Source organism: Rasamsonia emersonii (genome assembly GCF_000968595.1).
Source record: "Rasamsonia emersonii CBS 393.64 chromosome Unknown ctg1118621760256, whole genome shotgun sequence".
Lineage (NCBI taxonomy): Eukaryota > Fungi > Ascomycota > Eurotiomycetes > Eurotiales > Trichocomaceae > Rasamsonia > Rasamsonia emersonii.
The window spans coordinates 1-15,290 of record NW_013563124.1 but is presented as its reverse complement, the minus strand read 5'-3'; the positions used below and the strand labels follow the sequence as shown (position 1 = coordinate 15,290).

Below are 15,290 nucleotides of genomic sequence, written 5' to 3'. Positions count from 1 at the left end.
CCGGACGTGATCGAGAGCATTTCATTCAAGGGCCCCAGCGCAACCATCAAAACCCACCACCAATGTGGGAGGCCTGCTCGAGGGCATGCACCTGAAGCTTATCGAGCCTCTGCGCGAGCTCTTCAAGGATGAAGTTCGTGCGCTGGGAACGAATCTCGGAATTCCAGAAGACCTGGTCTGGAGACATCCGTTCCCCGGCCCTGGCCTGGCCATTCGCATTCTGGGAGAAGTTACTCCCGAACAACTGCGGATCGCTCGTGAGGCCGACGCCATCTTCATCGAGGAGATCAAAGCTGCCGGTCTCTACAGGAAGATCAGCCAGGCCTTTGCAGCCTTACTCCCAGTCAAGGCGGTGGGTGTCATGGGCGACAAGCGAACGCACGAGCAGGTCATTGCTCTGCGCGCGGTCGAGACCACCGATTTCATGACCGCCGACTGGTTCCGTTTGATGGAGAGTTCCTGAAGCGAGTCAGCCGCCGGATCGTCAACGAAGTCAACGGCGTGTGTCGCGTGCTGTACGACGTGACGAGTAAGCCGCCGGGCACGATTGAGATGGAGTAATCTGCAACGGACTTGACTTTAAAAATGTGACATGGTATGGGGGTAATTTCAGAGAGGATTTAGATACTCGACGCCTTTATGTTACTTATGTGTGATGTTAACAGTTTTTGGGGGGTATAAAAGTATAGATATCGTTGCCGGTGTGGCCAATACAATCGATCACTAGATTATGGGCCAACTAGAATTATGATTTCACTGTGCTTTACATAAAGATGATACCGTGACTGCTGTCGGAGTTTTCCTATCGGAGTGGTCCTGACAGGTTGGACTTGTATTAACACCAGCAACAGACGATAATTCCAGTTGTAACTGCAGCACATATTCCTGTGGTCTCTATCACGTCTGTCTTGCCTGCTTCACTGTCGCCATGGTTCAGAATCCCCGCAGCCGCTCACAGCCAGACCCAAGTGAGGTCAGTGGTTCGTCACTGACATCACAGCCCTAACCAGAGCCACTCTTATAAATCGTGTGTTGGGGGCGAATCTGTCTAATTTTTGCCCTTTCTGAGCCCAAAGCTGGTAAAAGAAGGCTTGTTCCTGTCACTTCTTGAAGTCAGAATTCTCTTTTCATATTGCATTTCTCTACGCCATCATCATCTACTTACTACACGACAAATTGCAACAATGAGCAGCGGCGGCCTTTCCAACGTCGGGGCAAGATTCCTCTACGAGTCAAATCAGCAGCGCACGGTCTCTCGCCATGAGATCAACGAGCGACGGCGCTACAAAGAGGGGAAACCCGGCAGCCACGAGCCTTATGATACTCAGGAGGACCCAGTCAAGAAGGACCCTACTCTGCCGGTACGCACCCTTCGTCTTTTCCCAGATATATCATCTCAGTACATACCTTAGGTAGGTATATGCTAATTGACGGCTGCAACAGGCCCAACTCCACGGCTACGAACCTTCCAAGGGCGCCAAAATCGATGCTGAGCTGAAGAAGGAAGACGAACTAAGGCTGCAAGAGACGAGCATGAGATAATCTCAGCCTTCGGTGAATTTCATAATTCCCTTTATTTATTAGTTATTGGTTTGTTTAATGCATAGCGAACATAGCTATGCGAAGTGTATATTGAAATATGGCGGATCTGGATCTCGTATAGATATGTATGTACATGTACAGTAGGTATGTTAGGCATAAGTACAGCGGGCTGTTCTGCAGATTACATATGTATTTGCTTAACTATATGGCAACTGCCTGGAATGAATAAAATTACAGGTGAGACAAGACCAGCTGGTGACTCAAGTATGGTTATCAGTGATGTGCGATCACGTTACAAGACGGCTGGACTAGGGCTGGCAGTTTCCTTGCTTGCAGATCCTGGATAGCTCCTTCCTGTATCATCTCATAATAGTTTTTGCATTTGCTCCTTCTGGCATGTCAGAAAAACAAAGAACAAATAATTTATTCACTTTCAGTGACAGCTAGAGAAGCTATCATCTTTTCAACGGAAATCCTGACGATTCTTGCTGTCTCTCTTTCACCTGATCCCTGTATATTGTGCCTCGTGATGTAAATTTAGCCACAAAATGACTGACTACAGATGACTATGTTGCTCATCATCGTGAACTTCACTCAGATGAATGCAGACGAATGCCGCCAATCTCACTCTCGTGCGGAATTTGCCTGCTATGGGGGCAATTTGGCCTCCTGCGTGCAGTCAGCCAAACGTACTTCTTGCCGAGAAAGAAATCTCTGAGCATTCATTCACTCGTTGCTTCCATCCTGATCTGTACGACTATAAATATGAAGCCTTAGACCATCCACCTGCGGGTTATTTCCAATCTCCAACAACACATCATGCCCACGTTGTTCACTCGAGCCTCCTCCTGCCTTGACACTCATCGCCTTCTCAAGCCAACAACAAGAGACGTCGAATTTCAACCTTCGAGACAGGATGAGCGGCGGTCTGCCCATCGAGATATGGGAGAACATCATCGGCTATGTACGTGCCGGGCTCAAGAAAGAAAGAGGAGCGTCATGACTGGCGAAAAAGCTAACGGACCTGTCCCTTCTAGCTAGAAGAAACCGATCTGGTTGAGGTTTGCGTTGTCTCCAAATTGTTCAATGCCATCGGCACGAAGGTCCTCTATAGACACGTTGCTATCGACGTGGAGTATACCTCGGTGTTTGCTGGTCTGGACAGTGACGATTGTCTCCGCTGGAGGTGGGCCATCGAGTCTATAGTTCTCAACGAACGCCATCAGGCAGAGGCCGTCCGGATCTTCGAGCTGAATTGTGTCTACTACGTCCTGGACTGGACGCCTCCGTCACCGAGTGCGGAACCCGAGATTGACGCGGAAGTGAATAATCTGATTGCGAATGCTGTTTGGGTGATGCCTAGACTCGAGGAATTTATATGGAACTCCAATCTGCCTCTCTGCGTAGAGATCATGCAGCTGCTTGCCAGTAAACCAATTACGAGGTTCACCTTGAAAGATTATCCAAATAGATCCGCACAGCGCAGTATCGCCCCTCTCATCGGCTGTCCGTTCACGTCCCTCTCCTTCGACGCGAACATCATCCAATGCGATCAAGAATTCTCGACGTTATTTATGTCAGTACGGGATACGCTTCGTCACTTGAAGCTTTGGAGGGGCATACATGATCGACCGACTGACGTCTTCAAACCAGTCGCCCGGTCTGGCAAAAAGCTGGGCCTTGTTTCACTGGAATGCGTGGCCATGAACGTCCTGGACGTCACAGACATCATCCAGGCTGTCGATATGCAGACTCTGAGGTCGCTTCATTGGGAGCCTTTCGATGGGCCGAACGTCCAACTACTGTGGACAATTCTGCAGAGAAACCCGCCGTCGCTCAAGTCATTGACTACAGACATGGGCGACGAGACTCTGGTGGAGTTTCTTCGGTGTTTTTCGGGACTGGAAACACTATGTCTCAACTACTGGGGACGGAGTGTCTTGCTGAACCTGGAATGGACCTTGGAGACTCATTGCGCGTCCTTGAGATATCTTCGTCTTCCGGAAGAGTGTGACCATGGAAGGGCATTTCTCAGTCCTCGTGCATTGCGATGGTTGATGCAGAATTGCGTTAATCTCGAAGAGCTGAGTTGCGCGATGAACCAGAAAGAAATGGTAATCATCTCACCTATCAAAGATTGGAAAAGAAGAAGTCTGCTAATCTGGACGCACAGAGCGCTTTTATGTTGGCGCTGACACCCGCAAAACGCCTGAGGGTCATGCACGTTACCTCCGATCTGCGTAGCAAGAACTTCCTCTGGGGGTTCTTCGACATCCTCCGGCCGGAACACACAGCGTTATTCGACACGCTCCAAATTGTCGGTCACCGGTACAGCACGTGGAGGGTTCGTGACACGCACGACGTCCGCGACAACGATCCAGTATGGAAGACGGCAATGGAGAAGACAGTGGCCTCTGTCAAAAAACAAGACACTGAGGCCCGAGGCCCCGACGGAGAAGTCCTGTCCATGGCGTACGTGCACGATCTCTGCTGCCAGACTGTTTTCAAGAGGAAAGATGACTGGGAACTCGCCCTCTCCTGCCATGGCAAGACGCCAGTGCGGGTGAAAGGCCACAGTTGGGAAAGAAGGTCGCTCTTAGCGAGGTGGAAGCTGCATAAATGGCTGGTAGAGCCGCAGCCCGAACCAAGGATTCCAGACTCATCAGACGAAGACTAGACAGGAGGTATTGGGAAAGCAAATACACGAGTTGAGCGGCGGTCCGAATAAGAACAAGAGCAATCTTTCCACTGCCATGAGATGAGCTATCAAGCAACAAATCGTCGAGGTTCATCTGGCAGCGAATGGAATAACAGGTTTGTACGTTTCTCTTTCACTTTCTTTCATTCATCATCGAGAAAAAACAAGAAAAAACACATGAGAGAGTACATGAACGTCTGTTCTATTGCAGCAGTTGATTTGCTTTGATTTGATTGATTGATTGAGAGAGCGTTTGAAATTTGATATTTTTATGATGTATGTAGTTAAATTCAAAAAAAAAAACCAACCAAGGGGTAGGGTAGTGGGAAGGGAAGAAGAAAGGAAGGAATGGAGGAAAGTATGGTGAGATAGATAACTAACAAGAATTCTATTGAAGTGTTTTTTTTTTAATTTTTGTTAAAGAAAAGGAATGAGAAAATTGAAATCAAAACCATCCATTTTTATTTTACTTTCTTATGAAATTTCTATTTTATTTTCATATCCTCTACCTATGTGCTCTTTGTTATCTTAGTCTTGTTGTTGGTGGTTCTTGTGATTCATTGACTGACTGACAGACTGTATGTAAGTATGTATGTATGCACTGTGCAAGTACGTCTTTCGTTTTTCTGTTTTTTTTTATTTCGCTAGGTTATTTCTATCTTCTAGTATTGTATCTATGCATGTACAGAATAAAACTTCGAAGATGTCCAGATGGGGAAAAATAAAAAAGATTAGAAAGAGGTATCACTCCATGTCTATAATACGTTCGCTCTCTATGTCTATAGCCATAGTATAGTCCATTCTCAGAGAATTCTATACAATCAATCAAATCATGCCCGGTATATTAGTTCAGTCAACCAGTGTAATGTACATGTACTGTACATACATACATACTGTACATCCCGAATCAGGAAGATGCTACCTGCCTTGCTATATATCTATATATATACGCGGCTATGCATGGACCAGACCAGTCTTTGTGTACAGGTACAGACTTTGGACGAAAGGTGAGTCTTGTCGATTGTCGATCATCGATCATCGATCATCGGATGGATGGATGGATGCAGCTGCGGAGGTGAGATTGAGATTGAGATAAAATGTCGTTGCACCAGAGACTGACGCTCGAATGACTTGAGTCGAATGACTTGAATGTCTCTGGTTACTCCGTACTAAGACAACTGTATGGCCCAACTGCAGGATCAAAGCATGGTAATGCTTCGTTCTTGCTATAGAAGGGCCAGTGCTGCATAACTTTGGTCCACCTTGGACAACCCTTGCCAGTTGATTCAGCTGAATCAGGAGTCCCTCCGTCTGACTCTGATGGCTTGTTCGAGGCAAGGCGCGTTGATGTGGATTTGGCTGCAGATATAGAACACGACTGCTCGCCTGGGACAGTGGCGACCGATTAATCATCGAATTTTGGATCATCGTCATGAGGCTGCGCGAATACACTGTTCCAGTAATCCAGGACCTGGTTGCAGATGCCCGACTTGCCTCGCCACGACTTGAAGTTTCGCTCGAGATTGCAGCTCACCCACTTGATCTCCTCCCAGTAGGCCTTTTCCGCGTCGTACCCAAACGCCCGGATCGTCTCGGGCGGAACCACCCACGCTCTTCCCAAGCTGCCGTCGGGCTTGAGCGTCGGGGCCGTCTCCCAGTTGTTGCCAAAGAGATTGTCTCCCGGGTTGAACTTGGGGTAGTTGGCATGGATGAAAAACACCGGGGGCGGTTTGGCCACGGACGGATCCTTGACTCGCCATTTCCCCTCGCTGGTCAACCGGTAATCCTCGACCGGGTCCGACTGGACCATGGCGGAGCCCGCGATGCCTCCACCCTCCTTGGCATGTCCCACTGCTTGGACACGCTCACTGACCGCGTAAAAGGGCTCGCCCAGAGCCGACGCAGCTTGGAGGAATGTTTCCTTGTCACCTTCGCCCGGCGCTCCCTGGGACAGCAGCATAAAGTAATGGGAGGGGCCATAGTAGTTGTAATACGCCGCGAGGAGCAGCGTGAAGAAATGCGTCTTCTTCGAGATGAGGAACACGCCCGTCTCGGATGATGCTCGAAGCGTCATCGGCGGAACAGGCTGCTGGGAGATCTCATAGTAAAGCGGGGACGCAGTCGACGCCCAAAAGTCCGGCCAGGTGACCATGCCTGTTGACTTGAAAGGATTCGAGTCGAGGAGATGTTCGGGTTTGTGGAGGGGAAAGCAGTCTGCATCCATCCAGATGACTTCCTCAAAGGACGAGAACAGCACGGCAAAGATCTTGAGCTGATAATGGGCGATCTCGACCTGCTTATTCCGGGTACCCCCCAGGAGCTCGGAGAGGATGACACACTTGGCGTTGTATTCCGGAAGGACCTCCTCACACAGATGAGCCTCGTATTCGTTGGCGTCTTTGACAAAGATCTCGACGGGCAGGGTCGAACCGGTGCGACGCAGCATTCGGATGGAGGCCAGGGACACGGGGAAATAGGACCCTCCGGCCGTCGACACGATGCCGCGGGTGCCGGGGGTGTGAATGGGCTTCAGGTTCTTGGACTGCTTGATCTCGTCGACAAAGCTGGCATGCGCATCACGCATCTTCTGGACATGGGTCTCCGGGAAGAGGACGAGGTCCGGGCGGGGAGGGGCATCGATGGGATTGAAACCAATGGCACCGGCGGCCTGCTCGCGCTGGGGCGAAGGACAGTCGGGGGCATGTTTTTCGAGAACGGCGCGGAAGGCTTTCCAGAAGGCAATCTGGCGGCCCAGGGACGGGTCGACGGGCGAGTCGGCATAGTGGGCGGCATAGAAACGATTCGAGGGCCTCCAGTAGATGTAGATGGACGAGGCAATGAAAAACAAGGCCGCGACGACCAAGAGGAGGGAGCGGAGTTTCCTGGTGCCGGTCAGCATGGTGCAGCCGCGGCCAAGATACCAACACCTGGATGTAGGTCGCGAAGGAACACAATGGAAGAAACAGAAACAGCCAGTCAATTGAATTCACCGCCCAGGATGGAGCAACAACGCGAGCCATCGTGAAGAAGTCTGGGGCTGGCTGGCTCGAGCTGGAGGCTGGAGCCAGGAGGTCAGTTCTTCCGCGCGTCTGCTGTTTAGCGGCCGCGATGCGCGCGCTCATTGGCTGGACGCGCGACTGGGTCGACGACAGCGCAGCGGAGCGCTCCCTCGAGAGCCCGACTTGGCTGATGTGATCTGTCGCGGTGGGTGGGACGAGATCGACAGACGACATGGAGACAGAAGTGCGTTGGTGAAACATTTGGGGGATCCATCGATGCTCAGCTGCTGCTCTCGTGCCAGTCCCGTGTAAGCAGCCTGATTGGAGGATCCGCGTGGAAGCGGCTGCCGATCGATCACATGGCTCGAGGACTCGCGCTTGCTGCTGACTAAGCAGCCAGCAGGATGGAATGAATATCTTCATGGAATATCTTCATGATAGTTCGTCTGCTGCATGATGGACTACTGTCGAATGCCAGGATAAGCAATGGCGGATTCTTCCGGGACAGGGATCATGACTAATGCTCTGCTAATCCATGACACCACCCGCATGGCGCATAGCACCACCGACGAGCCAACAAGTCCTCGCAGAAGCCAAGTCTCGCAGCATGGAACCAAACCGGATGGCTGCCGGCGCCAGAGCCCCGAGAAGCCTCTCGCCTGTCCCGCCTATCGCCGCGCGAGGATCGCCTGCGCCGCCGTTGGCCGGAGAATCCATCGAGCACATGGCTGATCGAAGCTCTTCTTTTCGGTTTGCAATGGAGTCTTACGTGTCCGCCACTAGGACATCATGCAGAACACTGCTTCTGGAACTAGCCTCGCTGAGGATCATGGGCCTGCAGGATGAGATGATATGATCCTTCGCGCCATGGCCGATCGCTGCTTTAGCCTGAGCCTGCTGAGTAATGCAGGTGACGGTGCGGGGCTCCCCGCTTATCAGGAGAAGAAGGCCATGCCCTGCGCGTGCTAGCTGCGTGATCCTCCCCCAAACCTCTTGGCTCCTGCGCCGCCCTGAAGCCTGCCCTCCGCTTCTCTCCTCGTCCGCATGCTTAAACAGAGACGCTTCTCGCGCTGACTGACATGCCTCCAGTCCATGGACGCCTGCAACCGCATTCCATCCCTTCCCAACGCCGTGCCCCCTGAATGAGATGGCCCGCCAGGCCGTCTCGTCCGGTGTGATGCCCTCGAATCGCCCGGCTGACGGTGCTCCGGCACCGCCAGCAGACCCTGCGTATCCTGCATCGACTGCTGCTCCGCGAAAGAGACGGAAGAGAACGGCAGGCAGCGGTGCGGCCGAAGACTGCTTCACCTGTGCCAGCCGCGGCACCAAGTGTGACCGACGACGTCCCTATTGCACGCAGTGCCTCGACCTGGGCAAAGACTGTTCGGGATACAAGACCACCCTGACCTGGGGCGTTGGAGTCGCCAGCCGTGGAAAGCTTCGCGGGCTCTCGCTCCCCGTGTCGGGAGGCCAGGCCGTTGCACCGCAGAAGCCTCGCAAGCAGAGCACCTCCGGAAACGAGGCCAAGCCCCAGCAATCTCGAAGCAAACAGGAATCTTCTGCAGACTCATCAGAGACCGTATCGGCGACCCAGAAGACGGAGACACAATCTCCACCCTCAGATCCGTCGGCAAATACCCAAGGGACCGACAATTGGTCGACGACGGACATTCCCAATAATAATAATAACATTCCTTCTTACGCTCCCCAGAATGACCAATCCCCCCGTGCTCGACGGACTTCCTCCACAGCCCCCCTTCTCTCAACCCGGACTGGTCATCAGCGATCCCTTCCCCAATCAACTTTCTTCGGATGGCGGCGGCGTGTGTGTACCTGACTATCAACAAGGGATTTCCAGCACGTCAGGAGACCTGAGTGCACAGCCATGGGTTCCGGCGCTCGACACTTCGACCGGCTATCAACAACAGACCGGCAGTCTTTCGATCGAACCGAATCCGGCTCCCGTGCTGGCGGAGTGGCCACCCGCTGTCACCGGCAAGCGGCGCGCAGCAGACGAAGAAGAAGACGACGACGTCGTCGAGCAAGTGTACTCCGAGTCGAGTGTTTACTCGAACCAGTCCCCCGTCTCGACCTATTCGCAAAGCTCGTGGTCGTTCCTCCAGAGCCCGTTTGCCATCTCGCTCCCGGACTTGCTCTTGGAACAGTCTGTCGGACGCACACCCCGAATCCGATTCCTGATTAGCTACTTTGTTGAGGTCATTGCGCCCGTGATTGTGGCCTTTGACAGCCCGACCAATCCATATCGCACCCGCATCCTGCGCTTGGCGCAGCAGAGCGAGACGCTCCAGCATGCCATCGCGGCCCTGGCGGCCAGCAATTTGAGGCAGAGACGGGAGGCCAAGATCATGTCCACGGAGAGGACAGAACCCGCCCGCATGTCGTCCATCGCGCACCGCGCCTTGACCGACACGTCCTTCCAGGATCGGTACGGGATCCGGGACCCCCAGGATCCGACCCGGGAGGAGCTTTACCACAAGTCCATGGCCATCAAGTCGCTGAACGCGCAGCTCGCCGATCCGGTTCAGCGCCACCAGGACTCGGTGCTGGCCACCTTGCTCATTCTGTGCCTGTTCCACATCTGTGAGACGGGAGTGGCCCAGTTCCAGACGCAATTCGCGGGGGTTCGCAAGCTGCTCGCGATGCGACGTCGTGGGCGGGGGATCCAGTCGGAAGAGGCGCGATGGTGCACGAGGATGTTTACGTGGTTTGATGCCTTTACGGCCACGATCAACAACCGCGAGGGCCAGCTCCAGGGAGCGTACTTGGACATGGCCTGCTTGTCGGACGAGGAATGGGCGATGGAGAATCTCGCCGGCTGCGATGGACGGCTCTTCAAGATTATCGCGCGACTGGGTCGCTTGAACATGCTCAGCCAGCGCCGGCCGGTCGATTCATCAGCCGGCAACAACGTTTTCGCTGCCACGCCCATTGTGCCTCCGTCGTTGAGCCATTATACTACCATGAATACGCCGCCGCCGTCGGCCGTGCCCGTCGATGGCGCGGCTGATCCCTTCGCTCCGTGGCCGCCAGGGTGTCATCATCCGTCCGACCAGAGCGACCGTGCCGAGTTTTGGGCCGAGTGGCACTCGGTGCGTCAGCAGCTCGAGTCGTGGCGACTGGACACGACTGCTTTTGCGGGAGGATATGACGCGTCTTGGTCACCGAACTCGTGCGCATCGTCGGCGACCTTCAGCCCTCCTCTGTCTCCGACATCAGCGTATTTCGTGGCGCCCTCCAACTTTGTCGATCTGTCCAACATCTCGGAGTCGTTCCGGTACTCGGCGCTGCTGTACACGGAACGGCTTGCCTTTCCCGACATTCCATCGAGCCACCCGCGCATTCAGTCGCTGGTTCTCACGGCGCTGCATTATATATCGGCGGTGCATTCCGATGTGTACCTGCTATGGCCGCTGTTCGTGACGGGGGCGGAGTGCGTCTACGATGAACACCGGGAGCAAATTCGACGGCGATGCAAGGACATCCAAAAGGACTCGGGGTTCTTCAACAACATCTCGTGTCTGGAGCTGCTGGAGAAGATCTGGGCGAAGAATCCCAGCATCAAGGCGGGTGACGATCTATCAACCAGCAATTTCGGGGGGCTGTCGAGTAGCCCCGTGTCGAACGTGCGCGAGTCGAGCGAGTGGCAAGCGCCGAATTCGACCAAGTTGTGTCTTCGGCCGAGCAGTGGATTCAAGTGGCGCAGCATTATTGAAAACGAAGGCTTGGATGGGGAGTATATGGTTGTATAGCAGTACTGCGGTGTTCTTTGTTTTTTTTTTTTAAGTTATTTCTTTCTGTTTATTACTGGGTTTCCTTTTCGGTCCGGAGGACAGTGTATGAATGAACGGGCTTTCTGCAGGTATGCCAGGGAATGGAGGCTGGGATCCTCTTTGGTTGTCTATTGTCTATTGTCTATTGTCTATATACGATGATGGATGTATTTAGTTTCATAATACGGGTAGTATAGTATAGTACATAATTTAAGGATTGTCCTTGATTCAGGTATTTACTAGCCCAAGTCAGTGACAGCCTGGTTGTAATTCTTCTATCGACCATCTCCAGCTTTTTTGCATTTGCCATCTGTACCTGTTTGCATGCAGCATATATCTGCGTATGTAGGAGTATATGAGCGACTACTAGTATAGGTACCATTGAACCCGGAGTTGTAGCTAATTCATTTAGCCGGAACTAATTACACTAAGTACATAACACGGCACTGTGCAGCATAGACCAGTCAACTCTTCTACCTCGTAGCAAAATTAAAAAAAAAATAGTGAAAATAAAAAAAAATAACTTCAATGAAAATAATACAATCTGTTAATAATATTTTTGGAATAAATCCCTGTACATACAGAAGTCTGGATAATGGAGGTGAGGTGTGTATGTGTATATGTACCCGGCAGATCATTAAGCCGATAAACATTCCCGATCTGATGCGATGCGATGCGGCTTCGGCGATAGTTAATTCTATTACGACAGCATCTCGGAAAGCAGCCGAACCGAAGAAAATTATTTCCGCCCAAAAAATACAATTAAGAAAAAAAAAAGCCAAGATTTAGATCAGTCGATTGCGAGATTGCGAGATTGTCATTGATAATTATTCAATGGAAATTGATGTCTGAATCTAAATCCCAGCGGATAATAGATAGGGACGGTATCTACGGAGGAGTATTCATCTAAGCTTATTTTTAATTCTCGCCTCCGTTGAGTCATCCATCTCACAAAGAAAAGAATATTATTAATATTAATATTAATTGACTGTCACGCGGCAAAGTTTCTTCGATCTGTCGTCTTATTTTTCTTTTTGCAAGATCTTCATCTTTATATATGATGGCAGACACAGACAAGACGCAGCGGCCGACAGAGCCCGACGCCGACGCCGACGTCGAAGCCAACCGGTCCAAATCCATCGTCAAGCGCACGCAATGGTGGGCAGACACCATCTCACAGAAACACGCCGACATCATCTTCGTCCTCTGCTCCCTCATCACCGGCCTCAGTGACGGCGTCTCGTACGCAACGTTCGGCTGCTTCATCTCCATGCAGACGGGCAACACCATCTTCGTCGGGCTGGGCGCGTCCGGCCTGCCAACCAGCAAGCCATTCGGCTGGCTCAAGTCGCTTGTGTCAATCTGCTCGTTTTTCGTCGGCTCGTTCACCTTTGCGACGGTGATGCGGCGCGTGGGATCGCGCCAGCGCCGCACGCTGACTGCGTCTTTCGCCATTCAGAGCTTGTTCATCCTCGTCGCGGCCGCCATCATCCAGAGCGGCGCCATCCCGCATGCGCTCAACCTCGAGCCGGCCGGAGGCAAGCTCTTCCTCGAGCTGATCCCGCTCGCGCTGCTGGCGTTCCAGTTCGGCGGGCAGATCGCTGCCAGCCGCGCCATGGGCTTCAACGAGCTGCCCACCGTCGTGCTGACGTCCGTCTACTTCGACATCGCGTCCGATCCGGCGCTGACGGATGGGCTGGGCAAGAACGTCAAGCGCAACCGCCGCATCGGGTCTGTCACGGCCATCCTGGTCGGCGCCATCGCTGCCGGGTGGCTGTGTCGTAGTGAAGCGGAGATGCAGAGCGCGCTGTGGATTGGGGGGTTTATTAAGGTGTGCATTGCGGTGGCGTGGCTGTTCTGGCCTGCCGAGCGGTGATCTGGCAGGACCAGTTATTACATACATATTCCAAAAGCGACGAATTATTCGCCGAAATCTGACGTGATAGAGGGACTAGTCGCATCTTTCTACTGTCCTCGAGGACATGCATTCTGGCACTATGCATATGATACCAGCATTAGACAGCGTTGCTATTAACTATTAGATAGATATAGAGATCTTGTATACTAATTCACCTAGTTTCGAAACTTTGATATCGATGACGGGCGTCTCCGAAAGGCCATCCAACTGGGTTCCAGTTCGGAGTATTCAATTACAGTCGCCTCTCGCTATAACGAACCCCCTTATAACGATTTTCTGGTTATAGCGATACTACCCGTCACCCACAATTATTTTCCCATACAAATTCCTCAATCTCTCGATACTTACGATATCGCTATCTTTTGGGCAAAATATCGTTATATCCAATTAATCCAGGAACCAATAGAATGCCTCGTCATGCAATTTCTGACTCTCAGCGGAAGGCACTACGGGCCTGGTATTTTCATCGATATCCACGGCCTCGTCACAAAGACTGTATAGAGTGGTTCTATGAAAGATTCAATCATCGGATAAGTCAATCTACAGTCTCAGAGATCCTTTCTAACCGTTACTCCTATCTTGATCAGGATCCTACCTTACAAACCTCTGTCCGAGAATCGTTCCGCCAACGGGCTCCTCACTGGCCAATCCTTGAAGCTATCCTCTTTGACTGGCAGCAATTAATTGAGCGACAAGGTGGAATTATAACTGGTGATATCCTAATTGAGAAGGCACGTCAAATCTGGCCTCAGATTCCTCAATATTCACACCTACCTGTCCCTGAATTTAGTCAGGGTTGGCTCACTGGCTTTAAACATCGCCATAAATAATCTCTGAAAACGGACCCAACACGGAGAGGCTTCTTCAGCGAATACAGCGGTCGAAGAGATGAAGGCTATCCGGACACTATGTGGCGAATATTCTGAGGAAGATATATATAGTATGGATGAGACTGGCTTGTTCTGGAGAAGGGGACCTTCTTCTGGGCTTATGACCCAACCTCAGCCTGGAATCAAGAAGGAAAAGAGCCGGATTACTATTGTAGCCTGTAAAAATTGTACTGGCTTTGACCGGCTTCCAATATGGTTTATTGGAAATGCAAAGCGACCCCATTCTCTACGAGGACTCAATATAAGCGCTCTTGGAGGATATTGGAGATCCAATAAGAAGGCATGGATGACTTCACCTCTTATGAGAGAGTGGCTTCTTGCTTTCTACTCTCATATTGGGAGTCGTACGGTCCTCTTATTGATGGATAACTTCAAAGCCCATGTTGAAGGCATAGAACTGGCACCTCCTCCATCTAATATTCGGATCCAGTGGCTTCCTGCTAATTCTACGAGCCTTTATCAACCTCTCGATCAAGGAATCATCCAAAATCTCAAAACCCACTACCGGAAGTACTGGCTACGCTTTATTATCCAGGGATTTGAGAATAATACAGATCCATTTACAGCAGTTTCATTATACCATGCAGTTCATTGGGTTCTTCGGGTTTGGAATCATGATATCTCTCATACTACGATCTACAACTGTTTCCGAAAAAGCACTGTTATCCAGCCTCAAATCTCGAACCTACCAACAGAGCCACAGCCAGATCTCTCAAGCCTCTATACTAGGGTTCGAGAGGCAGGTCAAATCCGGGACATGATGAGCCTTAGTAACTTTCTCAACCCTCCGGACGAAAATTTTGAGGAGAGCGAAGAGGATACTTTACAGTCAATTATTGCCTATCATACTAGTGATGGGAGTACGGATACTGTGGAGGAGGCTCAGTCTGATATCGAGGAGGGATCAGCGCCTATAGCAGTGCCATCTTACAACAGGCTCTAGATGGGCTTCGTACGCTTCTTCGCTATAAGGAGCACTGCGAGGATACTAGAATTGAGGAGATACGGGCTTTGGAGAGGTTGGAGAGGCAATTGGCTTCTAAAGAGCTCAATTCTAGGAGTCAGGCAACTCTAGACTCCTGGATTATGTAATACTCCTATATAACGTATTTCCCGGCTGTTTCGATCACCCGGTTGCTCCGATCACTAGAATACCCATACAAAATGCGTTTTTTTGTACGCTCATACCTCAACAAGCTTTAAAGATATTAAAGAGATATTTTATATACTATAATTATAAAGTATTTACAGCATACAGCATTAATCAGAAGTAGTCTACTCTATTATTTACTGGAATAATATAAAATACAGTGTAATTTTATGTAAAATTAAAAATTAGGTATCTAAAAAGCAATATATATAATACTAACCTTATATTTCTCTTACAAGTAGTTATACCTATATATAATCTGATTTAAAATTAAAGGCCAGGATATAATATAGACATTGTGG

At 51.0% G+C, this 15,290-nt stretch overlaps 6 protein-coding genes across 6 annotated transcripts; 5 read left to right on the top strand and 1 right to left on the bottom strand.

The window, feature by feature from the left end:
* Positions 1-31: 31 nt before the first annotated feature.
* On the top strand, positions 32-463 carry T310_5222 (GMP synthase; the record flags this gene model as incomplete). The annotated part of the gene is made up of 1 exon (XM_013471915.1): positions 32-463. A coding segment is annotated over one exon (432 nt), but the record flags the coding sequence as incomplete, so codon positions are not given.
* A 721-nt stretch (positions 464-1,184) lies between these two features.
* On the top strand, positions 1,185-1,542 carry T310_5221 (uncharacterized protein; the record flags this gene model as incomplete). The annotated part of the gene is made up of 2 exons (XM_013471914.1): positions 1,185-1,361; positions 1,444-1,542. The coding sequence occupies 2 exons, from the start codon at positions 1,185-1,187 to the stop codon at positions 1,540-1,542; spliced, it is 276 nt and encodes a 91-aa protein (XP_013327368.1).
* Positions 1,543-2,458: 916 nt separating this feature from the next.
* T310_5220 (uncharacterized protein) lies at positions 2,459-4,219 on the top strand (the record flags this gene model as incomplete). The annotated part of the gene is made up of 3 exons (XM_013471913.1): positions 2,459-2,506; positions 2,580-3,656; positions 3,716-4,219. 3 exons carry the CDS (start codon positions 2,459-2,461, stop codon positions 4,217-4,219), a joined length of 1,629 nt encoding a protein of 542 aa, XP_013327367.1.
* Positions 4,220-5,645: 1,426 nt separating this feature from the next.
* On the bottom strand, positions 5,646-7,139 carry T310_5219 (Alpha-1,2-mannosyltransferase; the record flags this gene model as incomplete). The annotated part of the gene is made up of 1 exon (XM_013471912.1): positions 5,646-7,139. One exon carries the CDS (start codon positions 7,137-7,139, stop codon positions 5,646-5,648), a length of 1,494 nt encoding a protein of 497 aa, XP_013327366.1.
* A 1,247-nt stretch (positions 7,140-8,386) lies between these two features.
* Positions 8,387-11,009, top strand: T310_5218 (uncharacterized protein; the record flags this gene model as incomplete). The annotated part of the gene is made up of 2 exons (XM_013471911.1): positions 8,387-8,865; positions 8,951-11,009. The coding sequence occupies 2 exons, from the start codon at positions 8,387-8,389 to the stop codon at positions 11,007-11,009; spliced, it is 2,538 nt and encodes an 845-aa protein (XP_013327365.1).
* Positions 11,010-12,090: 1,081 nt separating this feature from the next.
* Positions 12,091-14,781, top strand: T310_5217 (DUF1275 domain protein; the record flags this gene model as incomplete). The annotated part of the gene is made up of 4 exons (XM_013471910.1): positions 12,091-12,861; positions 13,108-13,405; positions 13,495-13,743; positions 13,817-14,781. The coding sequence occupies 4 exons, from the start codon at positions 12,091-12,093 to the stop codon at positions 14,779-14,781; spliced, it is 2,283 nt and encodes a 760-aa protein (XP_013327364.1).
* Between the last annotated feature and the right edge of the window lie 509 nt (positions 14,782-15,290).